Below are 15,967 nucleotides of genomic sequence, written 5' to 3'. Positions count from 1 at the left end.
TTTGAGGTTAAACAAGGTGAGCACATTTAAATCTCACGTTTAGTTTTTGATTGCCTAGTACTGACATACCGCACCATAATTTGGTTTTGTTTTTGTTTTTCTCCATTCTATGTGCGCTGAACTCTGAAACTCAACTCCATACCTTTTTCCTTCACATTCCATTTGATGATAGTGGAATATTCAGAAACTAGCTGCCATTGAAATATATCAGGAGGAACTAATTAGAGCAAAATAACCATTTGCAACATACACAGCGCAGATCAAGAAACACCCAAGCAAAACTTTCTACAATATATATATATATATATATATATATATATATATATATATATATGTAAAAGCATATACATATATATTTACTGGGAACACACAGTTCCCATAGATCGCAATGTAAAGGCACTTTTCAATGCCGTTTTTTTCTAACACCCCACAGTCACCCTTAACACTGCCTCCTGCAGTTATAAAAAAAAATACTTTTTTTTTTTTTTTTTTAAATGTACACTACACTAAATTATGGGGGAAATTAGAGAACATTTAGAAAATAAACCAGAGGTCTTACCTCTGGTTAATTTTCTGAGCACTAATTACTACCACGAGCTCAAGGTAGCAATAACCAGCCACTTGTAATGGCTGGAAATTCATTGTGCGCCTTGCAAACGGGCGAATTTGGTGTGTATACACGCATACATATATATTTATTTTATGAGGTATGATTAAAGCAGAGTGTGGTAATCCAAAGAACTCTATACCTTGGACACAGAACCAAAACACTATTATATTCCTGTGCAGGATTACCACCCTCTGCTTTAATCACACCTAATAAAACGTTTAGGTTGGCTATGTAAGTGCAATCCTTTGTATGTTTTACAGTATTTATTAAAAACGTATTACACTATTGCCCTTTTCAGTTCTTTTTTGAGCACACCTCTTAAAAATAGCAGATGGTCTCCTGCTACAAGCTGGGAAGTTTCTACTACAACTTGAGGAACTGAAGCTGATTATTTGTGGGACGGTTCTCCCTCTCCCCAGGCTGCCATTACTTACTCATACAATTGAGGTTAAGGGCTAGATTTATCAAGCCCCTACAGCAGCAGGTTCTCACAAGAACTTGCTCACCGTGATTTATCACCTCTAAGGTGGCGAAATTCAATATCCTCAGTGGAGTCTGACCAAGGAGATTGACAGCTCCTGCCCGCGCGTGATTGGCTTGCGCGGGCAGGGGTTGGGATTGCACGCAAGCGCAAAATTGTGCTTGTGTGCAATGTTGATAACCTAATTTCGCCCCACCACAGGCGAGCTGAGGTGTACAGGGGCGTGTATACGTGTCCCTGTACGCCTCAGCTATGATAAATCTAGCCCTACGTCCTGTAAGTATGCATTTTGCCTCCTCTTATTGGAATTTATACCATTAATAACAACATCTGTGTTCTCATCAAACATTTTGGGTTCTAATATACCCTAAAGGATTACACTGAACTTTCACTTTCTGAACAAGAAATATTGGACTTTATTATTGTTCATGAGATATTTTCTGAACTTAATTTATTATCATTGCAGCGTTGTTCCCCCTTTCTTGCTCTTAACAAGTGTAGATAAATATGTTACAAAAATGTAAACAGAATTATATAGAAATATATAATATATAATCTGGATAAATATATTTCACAAACACTGAGGTAGAAATAAAAGTTAAAATAAAGTGCTAAAAAATAACATAAACAAACGTTAAACTGTTGCCTGCTTACAGAATTTAATAAATAGAAATTGTCACTCAACAACTTGGTTCAGTAAATACTTAAATACTTACAGGGTTAGGATAGACTAGATTAGGAAATATGGTTCCATGTGTTGCCAAATCCCGAAGAAACAGTCCACCAAGCTGCACTAACAAGAGTGAAGAATCTCTACTTGGCAAAGATTCCACTTTGACTGTCATACCTAATGACATAAAAACAAATACCAAAGTTATTCAGATAGATACAGATATTCAAAAATGTGTGTGCGTGTATATAAACATCTGCATCTTTTACCGCAATCTGCATTTGCTTTTATTTCAGCATTTCTGAGAAAACTAATTTGCTTGATATACATTCATTCTTAAACAAAAATATATAATCTCTACTAAAAAGTAAGAAATATGTAAATACTGAATATCCCAATTTACAATATTTGTCTTGATCATCATTTGCCTACATAACTGCTTAAACTTCAACATTGATTCTACAAGTTTGTGCAGAAGTTTACAATCTCAATTATTACTCTATATATATGTATACAAGCATATTTACATGTGTATGAATGTTGGAAAAATTGTATTGATAACACTTGCTCTACTCAGGGTTGCCACAAACCACACACACACATACATACATAAATACACACAACACATAGAAAAGTGTGGCACTCTCTTGCAAGCACACAGCTAGATTAAAATAAAAACAGAATTTATGCTTACCTGATAAATTACTTTCTCCAACAGTGTGTCCGGTCCACGGCGTCATCCATAATTTGTGGGAATATTCTCTTCCCCAACAGGAAATGGCAAAGAGCACAGCAAAAGCTGTCCATATAGTCCCTCCTAGGCTCCGCCCACCCCAGTCATTCGACCGACGGACAGGAGAAAAAAAAAAAACAGGAGAAACTATAGGGTGCCGTGGTGACTGTAGTTAAAGAAAGAAATTCATCAAACCTGATTAAAAAACCAGGGCGGGCCGTGGAACGGACACACCGTTGGAGAAAGTAATTTATCAGGTAAGCATAAATTCTGTTTTCTCCAACATTGGTGTGTCCGGTCCACGGCGTCATCCATAACTTGTGGGAACCAATACCAAAGCTTTAGGACACGGATGAAGGGAGGGAGCCAATCAGGTTGCCTAAACGGAAGGCACCACGGCTTGCAAAACCTTTCTCCCAAAAATAGCCTCCAAGGAAGCAAAAGTATCAAATTTGTAGAATTTGGCAAAAGTGTGCAGGGAAGACCAAGTAAATGCCTTACATATCTGATCAACAGAAGCCTCGTTCTTGATGGCCCATGTGGAAACCACAGCCCTAGTAGAGTGAGCTGTGATGCGTTCAGGAGGCTGCCGTCCGGCAGTCTCGTAAGCCAATCCGATGATGCTTTTCAGCCAAAAGGAAAGAGAGGTAGCAGTAGCTTTTTGACCTCTCCTCTTGCCAGAATAAACGACAAACAGAGAAGACGTTTGTCTGAAATCCTTTGTTGCTTCTAAATAGAACTTTAAAGCACGAACTACATCTAAATTGTGTAACAAACGTTCCTTCTTTGAAACTGGATTCGGACACAAAGAAGGCACAACTATTTCCTGGTTAATATTCTTGTTGGAAACAACCTTTGGAAGGAAACCAGGTTTAGTACGCAAAACAACCTTATCTGAATGGAATACCAGATAGGGCGGATTACACTGCAAAGCAGATAACTCAGAAACTCTTCTAGCAGAAGAAATAGCAACCAAAAACAGAACTTTCCAAGATAACATCTTGATATCTATGGAATGTAGAGGTTCAAACGGAACCCCTTGAAGAACTGAAAGAACTAAATTCAGACTCCAAGGAGGAGTCAAAGGCCTGTAAACAGGCTTGATCCTGACCAAAGCCTGAACAAAAGCTTGAACATCAGGCACAGCTGCCAGTCGTTTGTGTAATAAGACAGATAAAGCAGAAATCTGTCCCTTTAGAGAACTCGCTGATAATCCCTTATCCAAACCTTCTTGGAGAAAGGAAAGGATCCTAGAAATTTTGATCTTACTCCATGAGAATCCATTGGATTCACACCAATAGATATATATTTTCCATATTTTATGGTAAATCTTCCTAGTTACAGGTTTTCTGGCTTGTATCAGAGTATCTATTACAGAATCCGAAAACCCACGCTTAGATAAAATCAAGCGTTCAATTTCCAAGCCGTTAGCTGAAGGGAAACTAGATTTGGATGTTCGAATGGACCTTGAACTAGAAGATCCTGTCTCAAAGGTAGCTTCCATGGTGGAGCCGATAACATATTCACCAGGTCTGCATACCAAGTCCTGCGTGGCCACGCAGGAGCTATCAAGATCACTGAGGCCCTCTCCTGCTTGATCCTGGCTACCAGCCTGGGAATGAGAGGAAACGGAGGAAACACATAAGCTAGGTTGAAGGTCCAAGGCGCTACTAATGCATCCACTAGAGTCGCCTTGGGATCCCTGGATCTGGACCCGTAGCAAGGAACCTTGAAGTTCTGACGAAATGCCATCAGATCCATGTCTGGAATGCCCCATAATTGAGTCAACTGGGCAAAGATCTCCGGGTGGAGTTCCCACTCCCCCGGATGGAATGTCTGACGACTCAGATAATCCACCTCCCAGTTTTCCACTCCTGGGATGTGGATCGCAGATAGGTGGCAGGAGTGATCCTCCGCCCATTTTATGATTTTGGTCACTTCTCTCATCGCCAGGGAACTCCTTGTTCCCCCCTGATGATTGATGTAAGCAACAGTCGTCATGTTGTCTGATTGGAATCTTATGAATCTGGCCTTTGCTAGTTGAGGCCAAGCCCTGAGAGCATTGAATATCGCTCTCAGTTACAGAATGTTTATCGGGAGAAGAGACTCTTCCCGAGACCATAGCCCCTGAGCTTTCAGGGAGTCCCAGACCGCGCCCCAGCCCACTAGACTGGCGTCGGTCGTGACGATGACCCACTCTGGTCTGCGGAAGCTCATTCCCTGGGACAGGTGGTCCAGGGTTAGCCACCAACGGAGTGAGTCTCTGGTCTTCTGATCTACTTGAATCACTGGAGACAAGTCTGTATAGTCCCCATTCCACTGTTTCAACATGCACAGTTGTAATGGTCTTAGATGAATTCGCGCAAAAGGAACTATGTCCATTGCTGCAACCATCAACCCTACTACTTTCATGCACTGAGCTATGGAAGGACGTGGAACAGAATGAAGAACTTGACAAGCGTTTAGAAGTTTTGACTTTCTGACATCTGTCAGGAAAATCTTCATTTCTAAAGAATCTATTATTGTTCCCAAGAAAGGAACGCTTGTCGACGGAGACAGGGAACTTTTTTTATGTTCACTTTCCATCCGTGAGATCTGAGAAAGGCCAGAACGATGTCTGTGTGAGCCTTTGCCTTTGAAAGAGACGACGCATGTATCAGAATGTCGTCCAAGTAAGGTGCCACTGCAATGCCCCTTGGTCTTAGAACCGCTAGAAGGGACCCGAGTACCTTTGTGAAAATCCTTGGAGCAGTGGCTAGCCCGAATGGGAGAGCCACAAACTGGTAATGTTTGTCCAGAAAGGCGAACCTTAGGAACTGATGATGATCTTTGTGGATAGGAATATGTAGATACGCATGCTTTAGATCCACGGTAGTCATAAATTGACCCTCCTGGATTGTAGGTAAAATCGTTCGAATGGTTTCCATTTTGAACGATGGCATTCTGAGAAATTTGTTTAGGATCTTTAAATCCAGAATTGGTCTGAAAGTTCCCTCCTTTTTGGGAACTACAAACAGGTTTGAGTAAAACCCCATTCCTTGTTCCACGGTTGGAACTGGGTGTATCACTCCCATTTTTAACAGGTCTTCTACACAATGTAAGAATGCCTGTCTCTTTATTTGGTTTGAAGATAAGTGAGACATGTGGAACCTTCCCCTTGGGGGTAGTTCCCTGAATTCCAGAAGATAACCCTGAGAAACTATTTCTAGTGCCCAGGGATCCTGAACATCTCTTGCCCAAGCCTGAGCGAAGAGAGAGAGTCTGCCCCCTACTAGATCCGGTCCCGGATCGGGGGCTACTCCTTCATGCTGTTTTGTTAGCAGCAGCAGGCTTCTTGGCCTGCTTACCCTTGTTCCAGCCTTGCATCGGTTTCCAAGCTGGTTTGGTTTGCGAAGCATTACCCTCTTGTCTAGAGGCTGCAGAGTTGGAGGCCGGTCCGTTCCTGAAATTGCGAAAGGAACGAAAATTAGACTTATTCTTGGCTTTGAAAGGCCTATCTTGTGGGAGGGCGTGCCCCTTACCCCCAGTGATGTCTGAGATAATGTCTTTCAATTCTGGCCCAAAGAGAGTTTTACCCTTGAAGGGGATATTAAGCAATTTTGTCTTGGAAGATACATCCGCTGACCAAGACTTTAGCCAGAGCGCTCTGCGCGCCACAATTGCAAACCCAGAATTTTTCGCCGCTAATCTAGCTAACTGCAAAGCGGCATCTAAAATAAAGGAGTAAGCTAACTTAAGTGCGTGAACTCTGTCCATAACCTCCTCATACGGAGTCTCTCTATTGAGCGACTTTTCTAGTTCCTCGAACCAGAACCACGCTGCTGTAGTGACAAGAATAATGCACGAAATAGGTTGCAGGAGGTAACCTTGCTGTACAAAAATCTTTTTAAGCAAACCCTCCAATTTTTTATCCATAGGATCTTTGAAAGCACAATTATCCTCGATAGGAATAGTAGTGCGCTTGGCTAGTGTAGAAACTGCCCCCTCGACCTTAGGGACTGTCTGCCATAAGTCCTTTCTGGGGTCGACCATAGGAAATAATTTCTTAAATATAGGAGGGGGAACAAAAGGTATGCCGGGCTTCTCCCACTCCTTATTCACTATGTCCGCCACCCGCTTGGGTATAGGAAAAGCGTCGGGGTGCACCGGAACCTCTAGAAACTTGTCCATCTTGCACAATTTTTCTAGAATGACCAGGTTGTCACAATCATCCAGAGTAGATAACACCTCCTTAAGCAGTGCGTGGAGATGCTCTAATTTAAATTTAAATGTCACAACATCAGGTTCTGCCTGTTGAGAAATTCTACCTGAATCTGAAATTTCCCCATCTGACAAAACCTCCCTCATGGCCCCTTCAGATTGGTGCGAGGGTATGACAGAGCAATTATCATCAGCGCCCTCCTGCCCTACAGTGTTTAAAACAGAGCAATCGCGCTTTCTCTGATATGCAGGCATTTTGGATAAAATATTTGCTATGGAGTTATCCATTACTGCCGTCAATTGTTGCATAGTAATAAGCATTGGCGCGCTTGAAGTACTAGGGGCCTCCTGCGTGGGCAAAACTGGTGTAGACACAGAAGGAGATGATGTAGAACTATGTCTACTCCCTTCATCTGATGAATCATCTTGGGCAACTTTACTATCTGTGGCAGTACTGTCCTTACTTTGTTTGGACGCTATGGCACAATTATCACACAATTTTGAAGGGGGAGACACATTGGCTTCCATACATACAGAACATAGCTTATCTGAAGGCACAGACATGTTAAACAGGCTTAAACTTGTCAATAAAGTACAAAAACCGTTTTAAAACAAAACCGTTACTGTCTCTTTAAATTTTAAACAGGGCACACTTTATTACTGAATATGTGAAAAACTATGAAGGAATTGTTCAAAATTTACCAAATTTTCACCACAGTGTCATAAAGCATTCAAAGCATTGCACCCCAAATTTCAGACCTTTAACCCTTAAAATGAGTTAACCGGAGCCGGTTATAGATTTAACCCCTCTACAGTCCCAGCTACAGCCTTTGCTGCGACTTTACCAAACCCAGGGGGGAATATGATACCAAATGAAGCCTTCTAGGAACCTTTCCAACTTTCAGACCCACACACATGCAGCTGCATGTCCTGTTCTCAAAAGTAACTGCGCAATAATGGCGCGAAAATGAGGCTCAGCCTACTACAGTGAAGGCCCTTCCTGACTGGAAAGGTGTCTAAACCAGTGCCTGACGTAAAAAAAAACGTTCCCCAAAGTTTATAAGTGTGAATTTCAAGCATCAAGCTGTATAAAATGCCCAAATAAAGCAATCGATCTTGCCCATAAAAGTGTCTACCAGTTTTATAGCCCATATTAAGCCCTTTATTCTGTTTGAGACTAAGAAAATGGCTTACCGGTCCCCATGAGGGGAAATGACAGCCTTCCAGCATTACACAGTCTTGTTAGAAATATGGCTAGTCATACCTTAAGCAGAAAAGTCTGCTAACTGTTTCCCCCAACTGAAGTTATTTCATCTCAACAGTCCTATGTGGAAACAGCAAACGATTTTAGTTACTGCTGCTAAAATCATATTCCTCTCACAAACAGAACTCTTCATCTTTTTCTGTTTCAGAGTAAATAGTACATACCAGCACTATTTTAAAATAACAAACTCTTGATAGTAGAATAAAAAACTACAACTAAACACCACATACTCTTCACCATCTCCGTGGAGATGCTGCCAGTGCAACGGCAAAGAGAATGACTGGGGTGGGCGGAGCCTAGGAGGGACTATATGGACAGCTTTTGCTGTGCTCTTTGCCATTTCCTGTTGTGGAAGAGAATATTCCCACAAGTTATGGATGACGCCGTGGACCGGACACACCAATGTTGGAAAAAATGGAATAGTTAGTTACAGCATTTGTCCAAATGATGATAAGCCCAGGACCACGTCAAGGTACCCAACCTACAACCACATAATGCATGCCTTCAATCAAAGACACTGAGATACAAACAGGGCTGAAACAGGCCCTGAAGGCATGCATTGTGTGTAGGTTAGGGAGCCAGGGATAGAGAGACCTTGATGTGGTCCTGGGCCTATCATTGTTTGGCCAAATACTGTAACTAACTCTTCCATTCTGCTTTTAACCTTTAACCTTTACTCCCAGGCTTGTCTGGAGTTACTTGCCTTAGCCCCTGAAAGCTGTGCAGCTGTCTGTGAGTGCTGGTGAGCACCCAGGGCTGTGCGTTTTGCAGAGTAACATAGAAACATAGAATTTGACGGTAGATAAGAACCAAAAAGGCCCATAAAGTCTACCCATATTACATGTTACTTTTTCCTTAGGATAGCCTTATGCATGTCCCAGGCATTTTTAAATTCCTTTAGAATCTTTGTGTTTACCACCTCAAATGGAAGTTTATTCCATGAATCCACCACCCTTTCTGTAAAAAAATGCTTCCTCAAATTTCTCCTGAATCTACTACCCTCTAACTTTAGATTGTGACCCCTTGTTTTGGCATTTATTTTTTTGTGAAAAATGCTTTCAGCTTCTATTTTATTAAGTCCCTTCATATATTTGAAGGTTTCTATCATGTCACCTCTTTCCCTTCTATCCTCTAAACTATACATATTTAGATCATAGAGTCTTTCTTTGTATGTTTTATATTTTAGACCATGTACCATTTTAGTAGCCCTCCTTTGGACAGCTTCTAGTTTATTTATATCTTTCTGAAGATATGGTCTGCAGAACTGTACACAGTATTCCATATTTGGTCTAACTAATGATCTGTAAAGTGGCATAAGAACCTTGCTATTTCTGCTACTAAAACATCTTCAACTGCAACCAAGCATTTGACTGGCCTTGCTGGCTGCACTGCAGCATTGTGTACCAAATTTTAAATCATCTGAAATAATAATTCCCAAATCCCTTTCTTTTTTAATTACAGTCAGTAATGTACCATTGAGACTATAATTGGCCTTTGGGTTTTTGGATCCTATATACATAATTTTGCTCTTGGTAATATTAAATTTCAGATCCCATTTATTTGACCAGTCCTCTAGTTTATTAATATCACAGTTCATTTGATCAACTCCTCCTGGAACATCTACCCTGTTACAAATGTTTGTATCATCAGCAAACAAGCAAACCTTCCCCTTAAGCCCACTTCCAATATCACTTATGAACATGTTAAACAAAACAGGTTAAACAAAACAGGCCCAAGAACTGACCCTTGGGGAACACCACTAGTAACTGATGCCTCATTTGAATGTACTCCATTAATTGAAACCCTCTGTCGTCTATCTTTAAGCCAGCATTCTACCCACTTAACAATCTTAGCATCTATTCCAAGGCAATACATTTTGTGAATAAGTTTGTTGTGTGGGACGGTGTCAAATGCTTTGCTAAAGTCTAGATATGCCACATCTACGGCTCCTCCCTGGTCTATTATTTTAGTTACATGGTCAAAGAAATCAATTATATTAGTCAGGCATGATCTTCCAGCAGTGAAACCATGCTGTCCTTTGTCTTCTAAGTTGTTTGTCTGAATGAAAGATACAAGTCTTTCCTTTAAAAGAGTTTCCATTAATTTCCCTGCAATTGAGGTCAAACTGACTGGCCTATAGTTAGCAGAATCTTCCCTACTACCCTTTTTATGAAGAGGGACTACATTGGCAATTCTCCAGTCTTTTGGAACAACTCCTGTTAGAAGTGACTGATTAAAAAAAATCAGATAATGGAGTAGCTATTACGGATCGAAGTTCTCTTAGAACCCTTGGATGAATATTATCTGGACCCACAGACTTATTAACTTTTTATTTTTGATAAAGCCCTTGAAACCTCTTCCTCTGTAAACAGAAAAGTACTACTCACATTATTATTTACAGTAACATCCCTTAATAGAATCTCACTATCTTTACCATCTGTTGTAAAGACTGAACAAAAGTAATCATTTAAACAGTTTGCTATTTGTTTATCTTCTTCCACTACTCTATCATCATTCTTGAGTCTAACTATACCTCTGTTAGTTTTTCTCTTTTCACTGATATATAGATTGTAATAAGATGTGTACCCAGTCCAGTTTGAAAGTGCAGTCCATTTTCGTGTTTTATATATTAAACAAACGCCTGAGTCATCCTGGGTGGTTCCCAGTTTGTTTGTTTTAAGGTATGCATTGTGTGGCTGCTGGTCAGGGTCCCAGGAGGGGAGAGACCGTGACGTGGTCCTTAAACCACTTGGCGTCAAAGACAACCGACTGTTCCATTTTTGCTTTTAAACATTATTGTGTGTCTGCTAGTGAGTGCCAGGTTGTCTGTGTTATATATATATATATTAAACTTAATTAACTTATTTCAACCTCATGTGCACAGTAACAAAAATGTAACATCTGAAATTTCTACCTGAAAATTCAAGTTGCATAAAAGCACTCTCTTTTGCAAGAGTACTGCTGGACTTCTCCTTGTTTAGCAGTGTAATTGTTCCTCCTTCAAGTTGGAAGTTGAGTTTAGCAAAGACATGATCTCTTTTTGTAAATGTGTTCAGGTTTGCTGCATCAACAGCTGGATCAAAAAAGTCCTCAGAACCTAAGAAAAAAAAGTATATAAACAAAGTTTAAAACCCAATAATAAAAATAGTGCAAAAATCTTTATAAGATGTTTAAAATGATATAGACAAATATGGCACTGTATGCATTCGGATATGTAATTACGGACCTGTTAAAATCTGTTTAAAGGGACATGAAACACAAAAATTTTCTTTCATGATTTAGATAGAACATACAATTTTAAACAACTTTCCAATTTACTTCTATTATCAAATTTGCTTCATTCTCTTGGTATCATTTGTTAAAGGAGCAGCACTGCACTACTGGTTTCTAACGTAACACATGTAACACATAGGTGAGCCAATGACAATCGGTATATATATATATATATATATATATATGTTCCACTGGATTGTCCCCACAAATAGCGCAAAAAATCTCCAAAATAAAGTAAAACTTCCTTTATTGTGATTACAAAAGTAAAAACATGACAGCCTACACACAGCTGTAATAAAGCACTAAGTATAAAAACACAGTATCAGTGATCTGGACCACACGCATGTTTCGTGCGGTTGCGCACTTGATCACTGCTTGAAAGCAATCCTGATCACTCTTGCTTTATAGCACTTTTCTTAAAGAGACATTTGTAAATGATAGACACTGTGTTATTTTTTTTACCTACAAAGTGTTCTATTATATATATATATATATTATATATATATATATATATATATATATATATATATATATATATATATATATATATATATATATATATATATATATATATATATACACACACACACGATAATATAGCACACAGAGAAAGTCCAGCACTCACTTACAAGCTCTCAACTCAGATAAAAAACAAAATTTATGCTTACCTGATAAATTTCTTTCTCTTGTGGTGTATCCAGTCCACGGGTTCATCCATTACTTGTGGGATATTCTCCTTCCCAACAGGAAGTTGCAAGAGGACACCCACAGCAGAGCTGTCTATATAGCTCCTCCCCTAACTGCCACCCCCAGTCATTCGACCGAAGACAAGCAAGAAAAAAGGAGAAACTATAGGGTGCAGTGGTGACTGTAGTTTAAAAATAAAAAACACCTGCCTTAAAGTGACAGGGCAGGCCGTGGACTGGATACACCACAAGAGAAAGAAATTTATCAGGTAAGCATAAATTTTGTTTTCTCTTGTAAGGTGTATCCAGTCCACGGGTTCATCCATTGCTTGTGGGATACCAATACCAAAGCTTTAGGACACGGATGAAGGGATAGCCTCCGAAGAAGCAAAAGTATCAAATTTGTAAAATTTGGAAAAAGTATGAAGCGAAGACCAAGTTGCCGCCTTACAAATCTGTTCAACAGAGGCCTCATTTTTAAAAGCCCATGTGGAAGCTACCACTCTAGTAGAATGAGCTGTAATTCTATCAGGAGGCTGCTGGCCAGCAGTCTCATAAGCCAAACGGATTATGCTTCTTAGCTAAAAAGAAAGAGAAGTTGCCGAAGCCTTTTGGCCTCTCCTCTTTCCAGAGTAGACAACAAACAATGCAGATGTTTGACGAAAATCCTTAGTAGCTTGCAAATAAAACTTTAAAGCACGAACCACGTCGAGATTGTGTAACAGACGTTCCTTCCTTGAAGAAGGATTAGGACACAGTGGCAGAACAACAATTTCCAGATTGATATTCCTATTAGATACTACCTTAGGAAGAAACCCAGGTTTGGTACGCAAAACTACCTTATCTGCATGGAAGATCAGATAAGGGGAATCACACTGCAAGGCAGATAACTCTGAAACTCTTCGAGCCGAAGAGATAGCTACTAAAAACAGAACTTTCCAAGATAACAGCTTTATATCTATGGAATGGAAGGGTTCAAACGGAACCCCTTTAAGAACCTTAAGAACTAAATTTAAACTCCATGGCGGAGCAACAGGTTTAAACACAGGCCTGATTCTAACCAAAGCCTGACAAAACGCCTGAACGTCTGGAACCTCAGCCAGGCGCTTGTGTAAAAGAATAGACAGAGCAGAAATCTGTTACTTTAAGGAACTAGCCGATAATCCCTTTTCCAATCCATCTTGGAGAAAAGATAGTATCCTAGGAATCCTGACCTTACTCCATGAGTAACCCTTGGATTCACACCAATGAAGATATTTACACCATATCTTATGATAGATTTTCCTGGTGACAGGCTTTCGAACCTGAATCAAGGTAACAATGACCGACTCGGAGAAACCACACTTTGATAAAATCAAGCGTTCAATCTCCAAGCAGTCAGACGCAGAGAAACTAGATTTGGATGTTTGAATGGACGTTGGAGTAGAAGGTCCTGCCTCAGCGGCAGAGTCCATGGTGGGAAGGATGACATGTCCACCAGATCTGCATACCAAGTCCTGCGTGGCCACGCAGGTGCTATCAAAATCACTGAAGCTCTCTCCTGCTTGATCTTGGCAATCAGACGAGGGAGGAGAGGAAATGGTGGAAACACATAAGCCAGGCTGAAGGACCAGGGCACTGCTAGAGCATCTATCAGCGTTGCCTGGGGATCCCTTGACCTGGACCCGTAACGAGGAAGCTTGGCGTTCTGACGAGACGCCATCAGATCCAGTTCTGGTTTGCCCCATAGATGAATCAGCTGGGCAAATACCTCCGGATGGAGCTCCCACTACCCCGGATGAAAAGTCTGCCGACTTAGAAAATCCGCCTCCCAATTCTCTACTCCTGGGATATGGATAGCTGAGAGATGGCAAGAGTGAATCTCTGCCCATAGAATTATCTTGGAAAACTCCATCATGGCCAGGGGACTCCTTGTTCCCCCCTGATGGTTGATATAGGCTACAGTCGTGATATTGTCCGACTGAAATCTGATGAACTTGGCCGCAGCTAGTTGAGCATTGAATATCGCTCTTAGTTCCAGAATGTTTATCGGAAGGAGGGCTTCCTCCTGAGTCCACAAACCCTGAGCCTTCAGGGAGTTCCAGACTGCGCCCCAGCCCAGAAGGCTGGCATCTGTCGTCACTATAGTCCACTCTGGCCTGCGGAAACTCATTCCCCTGGACAGATGGACCCGAGATAACCACCAGAGAAGAGAATCCCTGGTCTCTTGATCCAGATCTAACAGAAGAGACAAATCTGTGTAGTCCCCATTCCACTGGTTGAGCATGCAAAGTTGCAGTGATCTGAGATGTAGGCGGGCAAACGGAACTATGTCCATTGCCGCTACCATTAGGCCGATCATTTCCATACACTGAGCCACTGATGGCCGAGAAGTGGAATGAAGAGCAGGGCAAGAGGTTAGAAGCTTTGATATCCTGACTTCTGTCAGAAAATTTTTCATTTCTACTGAATCTATTAGAGTTCCTAGGAAGGAAACTCTTGTGAGAGGAGAGAGAGAACTCTTTTCTATGTTCACTTTCCACCCATGAGACCTCAGAAAGGCCAGAACAATGTCCGTATGGGACTTAGCGATTTGAAAAGTCGACGTTTGAATCAGAATGTCGTCTAGGTAAGGGGCTACCGCTATGCCCCGCAGCTTTAGAACCGCCAGAAGGGACCCTAGAACCTTCGTAAAGATTCTTGGTGCCGTGGCTAACCTGAAGGGAAGAGCCACAAACTGGTAATGCCTGTCTAGGAAGGCGAACCTGAGGAACCTATGATGATCTCTGTGAATCGGAATGTGGAGATAAGCATCCTTTAAGTCCACTGTAGTCATATATTGACCCTCCTAGATCATAGGGAGGATGGTTCGGATTGTCTCCATCTTGAAGGATGGGACCCTGAGAAATTTGTTTAGGATCTTGAGATCCAAGATAGGTCTGAAAGTTCCCTCTTTTTTGGGAACTATAAACAGGTTTGAATAGAAACCCAGCCCCTGTTCCTCTCTTGGAACTGGGTGGATCACTCCCATAACCAGTAGGTCTTGAACGCAACGTAAGAATGACTCTCTTTTTATCTTGTTTACAGATAGTTGTGAGAGATGAAATCTCCCCTTTGGAGATGACCCTTTGAATTCCAGAAGATATCCCTGGGAAACAATCTCTAGCGCCCAGGGATCCTGGACGTCTCTTGCCCAAGCCTGGGCGAAGAGAGAAAGTCTGCCCCCCTCTAGATCCGGTCCCTGATCGGGGGCTACTCCTTCATGCTGTCTTAGAGGCAGCCGCAGGTTTCTTGGCCTGCTTCCCCTTGTTCCAAGCCTGGTTAGGTCTCCAGACTGGTTTGGACTGGGCGAAATTTCCCTCTTGTTTTGCATTAGAGGAAGTTGAAGCTGCGCCACTCTTGAAGTTTCGAAAAGAACGAAAATTATTCTGTTTGGTCCTTAACTTATTGGACCTATCCTGAGGAAGGGCGTGACCTTTTCCTCCAGTAATATCAGAAATGATCTCCTTCAGACCAGGCCCAAATAGGGTCTGTCCCTTGAAGGGGATGTTAAGAAGTTTAGACTTTGAAGTAAGGTCTGCTGACCAGGACAATCTAATAATATTCACACAACACTACACACAAGCCGACACTAGTTAAACAATAGAAGTATACTGCCTCACTATTAGAGGCCGACATTTGACACTAGACACAGATATAGCTTGTTAAGAGATTTAGTCTACTCACTGAGTTAGTACCACTATTCATATTAGGGGTCTATTATATATTATTATATTTATATGTTATTATATATTTAATTCTAATTCAAATATATTATTTTTCACAATATAGGTACTTAAAGATCACAAGGAACCTAACACTATTATTTATACTAGTATGCACACACATCCTTTATTTAATCAAAATATTTGTATTGGTGGGAGGTAATAATCATGTACAAAATTAAATATCACTGTTGGGTCTTTCTATACCATATTTCAACAACCAACTAGACAATGATATAGGCTAATAGTAGTACGTTATTTATTAATTAGTCATTTTTATGGGTGAAGTTTTTGATATAATTTGGTA

General features: G+C 40.9%; 1 protein-coding gene across 3 annotated transcripts in view; it reads right to left on the bottom strand.

Annotated features, from left to right (window-relative positions):
• The window catches only part of VPS13D (vacuolar protein sorting 13 homolog D), a 1,255,097-nt gene that overhangs the window by 1,201,601 nt on the left and 37,529 nt on the right, over window positions 1–15,967 (bottom strand). For all 3 annotated transcript variants that reach the window (XM_053690423.1, XM_053690422.1, XM_053690424.1), the window contains exons 13-14: window positions 10,873–11,055; window positions 1,808–1,938 (exon numbers count right to left, since the gene is read on the bottom strand). In XM_053690423.1, coding sequence (XP_053546398.1) covers window positions 1,808–1,938; window positions 10,873–11,055 — 314 coding nt within the window. The remainder of the gene's footprint in view (window positions 1–1,807; window positions 1,939–10,872; window positions 11,056–15,967) is intronic.

This window comes from Bombina bombina, chromosome 8 (assembly GCF_027579735.1).
Source record: "Bombina bombina isolate aBomBom1 chromosome 8, aBomBom1.pri, whole genome shotgun sequence".
NCBI lineage: Eukaryota > Metazoa > Chordata > Amphibia > Anura > Bombinatoridae > Bombina > Bombina bombina.
This window is presented reverse-complemented; position numbering and strand designations above follow the sequence as displayed.